Source organism: Gallus gallus, chromosome 24, assembly GCF_016699485.2.
Source record: "Gallus gallus isolate bGalGal1 chromosome 24, bGalGal1.mat.broiler.GRCg7b, whole genome shotgun sequence".
In the NCBI taxonomy this organism is placed as follows: Eukaryota; Metazoa; Chordata; class Aves; order Galliformes; family Phasianidae; genus Gallus; species Gallus gallus.
Genome location: NC_052555.1, coordinates 1,753,812 through 1,759,811, shown reverse-complemented (window position 1 = coordinate 1,759,811; position 6,000 = coordinate 1,753,812). Strand labels below are relative to the sequence as shown.

Below are 6,000 nucleotides of genomic sequence, written 5' to 3'. Positions count from 1 at the left end.
CGTGCACACAGCCGTACACTGGCACCAGCTGAGCTGCAAGCACAAGCCCACCTTAATGCCTTCTGCCACCCCATCTCCTTTGCTCCCCGAGGGACCAGGACACCCTGGCCATTAACACAGGGGTGTCCGTGCACAGGCTGGGCAGAGCAGCCCCTCCTGTCCCCCTGCCCTGCACCCCATGCAGCATTGGGTCCTGGTGCTCTCCAGCATGTTTAACTTCACTCTGTGTTTTGCCAGAGCCTGTTATTAAGAAACAAGGCTCTGCCTTTTTATCATTCCTCTGAGCGTCTGTCTGATGTCATTCTGTCTGGCAACCAAGCGATCAAAAAGGAGCTCCCCTGGGAGAAATTTCTCAAACAAACAGCCAGCAAGAAAAAAAATAATACCCCATTAAATATAATAAAGCACAAGAAACCACAGCGTCTCCCTGATAAATGGAACGGCGGTGTAACCTAGACTGCAAACACACAAACCTCCTCCTACCACCCCAAGCAGGGCGGCTGCGTGCCCTGCGCTCACCTGGGTGATTTTCCTTAACCAAAGCTGTGTCACAGCCTGGGCTCACGTCAGCAGCAGTTCTAGCTCCTCATGTTTTTAAGCAGATTGGGTTTTCACTCTTGTGTAAAGCACATGCAGAGCAAATCCTGGCTCTGCTCCTACATACTCCTTACATCTTGCAGGCTGCAGGGATGATGAACACCCTGCTGCCAACCCTTTGGAGCTCATGGGTTCTAGTTTGAGCTACTCTGATTTCTCTTCCTCCTTTCTCCCTCCCTCCTTCAGTTCTTGTGATGTTGGCAGAACCCCTGGAGCTCCGCTTGCAGCAATGGGCAAGGCTGAAGGAGGTCACAGAATCACAGCGTCGTTTGAGTTGGAAAGGACCCTTAAAGGCCATCCGGTCCAACTGCCCTATCAGTGCAATCAAAGCAAAGCTCCCAGGCTGGGGAAGGAGCCCCCTAAATGCCAAAATATTTCACGGCCACAAAAAGGACAAAGCATTGACTTGAATCTGGATTTGGAAAATGAAGACAAGAGGAATTTCTTTTTCAGTCTGTCTGAACGGAGTGTCTGAAAAGGAGCTGTCATGGAACGGAGCGCGTGCGCCGATAACAGCCGCCCATCCGAGCTGGATGGCAGCTGACTGCTCTTGGATCCATCGCGCACACATCTGTAGCTGAGATCCTCCTTTCCAAGCTGCTGCTCCTCGGAGTGCTTCACAGAGGTCATTCCTCTTTGCAAGGCTCGTTCCCTCCTGCCTTGCAGATCTCCCTGCCATTTTCTCCCCTCCTGCATGTCAGGGCAGCAGGAGGAGTTGCAGCAGTCCCAGGACACGAGTGCACATGTGCACCACTGCCTTTTTTTTTCACAGGGTGGGAAAACTTTTGGGAAGTGCTGAGAGATCGCCCTTTTTTCCTGCTCCTGAGGCCAGTTTCCTTCCTCACAGATTGCAGGTCCCAGGTGGTGCAAACAGCCAGAGCAGCCCAACCCTGCCGATCTTCCCAAGGCAGCTCCGTGCATCCCATGCCACCAGCTCTTCCCTTTGCACTGAGAGAGGAAACTGAGGTACAGGTCCGACCTTCTCCTCTTGCAAAGGAGATCTGCAGACAGATGGGTCAAATACCCCCCATGCCAGGCAGTAACTTTGCTTCCCTACTGCAGCCAGGAGCCGGGCAGGAGTGCGGCTGGTTGCACTCAGAGCAATGAAAAGATAAATTCAAGCTAAAGCAGTCCACACATTTCTATGTTCACTATGGGAACAGAGGTGTGTGGGTAAATGCCAATTTTGCCCCGCTCCTGCTGCACTTCTGCTCGCTTGCTGCAGGTGTGGCATTCACCCCAAGCACCACATCGAACCCTTTTGGCTCTGCAGAGGGAGGTGAGTCCCTGCCTCTTCCCACCATCTGCTGCTGTGGGCTTCTCGGCTCCTGTCTTGCAGGGCTGCTATCTCCCACGCTTGGCTCAGGGAGCTGAAAGGTTTTTCAATCATCTGCTAATGATAGGAGAGCAGCTTTTATTCCCTCTCTCCCCCACTCTTGGCAGGAAAGGTGGAATGCGGAGCGTGAGAGGAGCAGCCACCTTTCAGGCCAACAGCTGCTTTGGGGGATGGGTTGGATAAATGTGCAGGGTTTCCAATCAGCCCCACACACCCCGGTCAGAAGGCTTCACCGGAGCACAGCGTGGGGGAATGGCTGCTGATAACACTGCGTCCATCCCAGACATCCCCACAAACTTTCCTGGAGGAACCCACACCACCAGAGGGGACCGCAGTGGGTCACAACCTGACCCGACCCCAAAGGGCAGCGATGCAGATGGCAGTGGGAAAACCAGGTCGGAGTGCATTGGAAAGAGCTGAAAGTCAGAGGGATCTCCTCCAAGCCACCTCTCGCTGCTTTTGGATGCTAGGAGGAACCAACTCTGCGTTGAAGCACTTGGCACAAGGCAGGACCAAGGTGTGTTCTCCCCATGCCTCGTGAAGGGGGAGCAGGGATGTGGCCCACCTGGGAATTTAGCTCTGGGCATTAAGGCTTCACCAACGACCAACAGCCCATCACTGCATGCTGGCCAGCAGGGTAGCATCGGGATGCATGGGTCACCGAGGGACAACCCCACGGTCTGTGGGTTTTAAGGCATGAGATGAGTGGGGAAAAGTGTCCCTGGAAAGGAGATGCAACCCAGGAATGAGGATCTGCAGCCACCTATCTGGATGGGCTCTGCTTCCTGCAGGGATAGGGATAGGGAAGGGAAGGGAAGGGAAGGGAAGGGAAGGGAAGGGAAGGGAAGGGAAGGGAAGGGAAGGGAAGGGAAGGGAAGGGAAGGGAAGGGAAGGGAAGGGAAGGGAAGGGAAGGGAAGGGAAGGGAAGGGAAGGGAAGGGAAGGGAAGGGAAGGGAAGGGAAGGGAAGGGAAGGGAAGGGAAGGGAAGGGAAGCAGCTGGACTGAATTCCATCTGGGCACCGCACAGCACAGCCCTGCCATGGCCCGGTGAGCTGTAATCCTCCATGCTCCAAAATCAAAAGCTGTCTCTCCTTTTTTCTCAGTTGCCAAGGGATAGAAATCCCACCAGAATCCAAAGCATATCATTCCAGGGGGGGATTTATACTGGAGAAAGGAGCAGAATTGGTTATTTGATGATTGTTTTTTTTTTTATAAGTCCTTAATATCTCCCTTCCCTCCTTCTCTGCACAGCGCAGATCCCCCTTCCAACACATGCACGAGAGCAGAGCTGAACCGTTCGCACAGAAAACAGGTGATAAATCACGGGGCAATTGATTCAAACCATTCCAGGGAATGGGAAACACATGGACGGCCTTTCTAATTAACTGTTTGATATGGCTGCGGTGAGTTTGGGTGTAGTTTCCAGTGTTTTGCATTTGGCTTGTCTCAGAGCTCTCCATGGTAACTGCAGTTTACCGGAAAGTGAGAAAATCCTGCCTTCAAGAGAGCTGAAGTGACTTGTTGCAGTTCAGCTCAACCACAATAAAAAAAGCAAAAAAAAAAAAACCCCAAAAGAAGTAAATGCAGTGTTTCCTCTGTGGGAATGTTCTCTTTTCTCTTTCTCTTTCCAGCTGGAAAAACACAACAAAATCAAAAGGTCCTTCTGCTCCATCTCCTGCCTGTAGGTTCTGGTGGGTTGCAGAGCGTTGCCCTCCATGGTTTGCAGCTCTGCAGAAGGGCTGAGAGCACAGGGACACCAAAGTGTGCCTCTCCCATGGGGGAGCGTGGGGTCAGCGAGGTGCCCTGGGGACACTCACCCCAACCCATCTCATGTCCAGCCGGCGTCTCCCATATCCATCAGCCACGTGCAGCCAGCGCATTAAAATCTCATTTAAAAAGGAATCAAGGTTTAATCCATCCGTGTTTGAAAATGGTCTTTTCCCATATCCTGCTTTTGGCACGGCCTCCCAGCCGGGCCGTTGCACCTCACCCCAGAATGGGCTCAGCTGCTGCAGCCGGGGGTCCCACGCCGGCACCGAGCGGCCAACGGAGCTGCCATGTTCATATTTTATCTTTTATTGGCTTTTTTTTTTTTTCCCTCTTTCCCCCTATTTTACCCTTTCTGCACCACGACTCCCTGGGGCCCCAGCAGAACATCTGGCCAAGCCACTTCTGGTTCCATTTATTGGCGGATAATTTATTTGTGGACCAGAAGGGAAAAGAGACCCAACTGTTCAGAGGAGGAGTATTGGTAGGGCCGTTGGTGGTGCTGCTCAAACACGAGCTCCTTAGGTGTGATCCAGACCCAGGGAAGTCAAACACAGATCTCCCCTTTGGATCCAGAGCTGTCAGATCTCAGTCCAAACGCACGGAGGGAAATCATTCGAATGCACACTCTGTGAGTATTATTGGTGTTATTCGTTCGCTGGGAATATTTGGAGGTATTCATTCCTTGCACACATTACCAGAGCAGCTCCCGCTCGGAGAACGAAATTAAAGAGTGCAAACCACCACTTCTCACTTTTCTGTCCTTTTCTCTTTCGTGCCCCTTTTTGCCCCCCATCCCTTTCTTGTGGTGTATGAGCACGGAATAAAGGCAGCAGCACAGCAGCTCACAGCACACGAGTGCTTTGCAGCAGGACAGCCCTCCGGATCCCTGCCTTCCCAGCACCCAGGCACCCTCCCCATTGCTTATTTGTGCTGCAGCATTGAGCTCCACTCATTGCACATGAAAGGTGTCAGCGGGCTGCTCTGCTATCAGCAGGCTCATGGAGCTCTCTTAAGCACATCCAATGGCCGTGGATCCTATTCAATTTCCCCCACGTTTGGCTAAAATTACCCAGCTTTCAAAAATATCAATGGTTGGTTTTTTTTTCCTCCTTCTTTCCTTGCACGACCAAAAGCGTTGGGTTTAATTTTTCTTCAAATCAAAATCCAGAGGTGTTTTCCGAGGAGGCATTTTGGGGGAAAAAAAAGAAGAAATAGTGAAACATTTCACAAATCCGGCAGCCAGAAGCAATGGAGCCCTCTCCCCTGGGAGGAGTCTCATTTACTTCTGGCATTGCCATGCATAGCAGTGGTCAGCCCATTGTACACGTGGCTAATCACAATGTGGAGAGTGAAACGGGATTCTTTGCATTGACTTTTGGGAACGACAGCCCGAGCCTGAATGCTTCCCTGCACTGAAACACCTTCATGTGTGCACGGTGCAGCATCCGGCAGCTGAAGGGATTCTGAGCTCTCTGACAACTGCTGTTCCCCCCTTTCTGGCTGGCAGCAGGGACTGATCATTACAAGCTGCCCCATGTAGGGTCACCATCCCTGGGGATGTTGCAGAGCCGTGGGGCTGTGGCACTGAGGGATGCGGGCAATGGGCACAGTGGGTCAGCAGTTGGATGTGATGTTCTTAGAGGTCTTCTCCGACCTGAATGGCTCTGTGACCCTATTTCCATAGACTCAGCCTGCGTGCCAACCTCTTGGGCAGGTTTTGGATGGGATGATGGTGGGACACCCGGCCCCTCCCTGGGCCACAAACCTCGGGCACCCACGTGCCACCACGAGCTGCCTGGGGGCAAGGCGAGCTGAGCTGCCCACCTTTCTGGGCTCACACAGAGGTTTCCTTCCCACCCGCACAGCCCATGCGTGACATCAGATCTCACAGCTCGGGCTCTCACGGGGCTTTTTCAGCTGTCATGAGATCAGCTTTTCCTGCTTGTGACCAAATCCAAACAATTAGAAAAAAAGAAAGAAAGAAAGAAAGAAATCCAAGCCAGGAACAAAGTCACCAAATGCTTTCACAGCTTGGTAGGGCTTTGGGATGGGTTTCAGCCCTTCTCTCGTTTGCCTTTCTGTTTTGACAGTGGAGGAATCAGTGGGACTGCACAATAAACAGAGTGTTTACGGAAAGCAAGTTTTTATCAGCATCTGATGGGTGTTTGTTTGGAGAAGCGTTAGCTCTAACCCATGGGGGATGCTGACTTCTGCAGTTTGCTGCCCCCATTAAGGACTTACTGATGGGGAATGGTTGGGAGGTCTGGGTCGTGTCCTTTTGTCTCAGCACACAGAAG

At 52.3% G+C, this 6,000-nt stretch overlaps 1 protein-coding gene across 1 annotated transcript; it reads left to right on the top strand.

The window, feature by feature from the left end:
• The first annotated feature begins 2,896 nt into the window (after nt 1-2,896).
• Nucleotides 2,897-4,446, top strand: LOC121107518. The gene is made up of 2 exons (XM_040652105.1): nt 2,897-3,245; nt 3,565-4,446. The coding sequence occupies exons 1-2, from the start codon at nt 3,206-3,208 to the stop codon at nt 4,428-4,430; spliced, it is 906 nt and encodes a 301-aa protein (XP_040508039.1). The 5' UTR covers nt 2,897-3,205; the 3' UTR covers nt 4,431-4,446.
• The last annotated feature ends 1,554 nt before the right edge of the window (nt 4,447-6,000 follow it).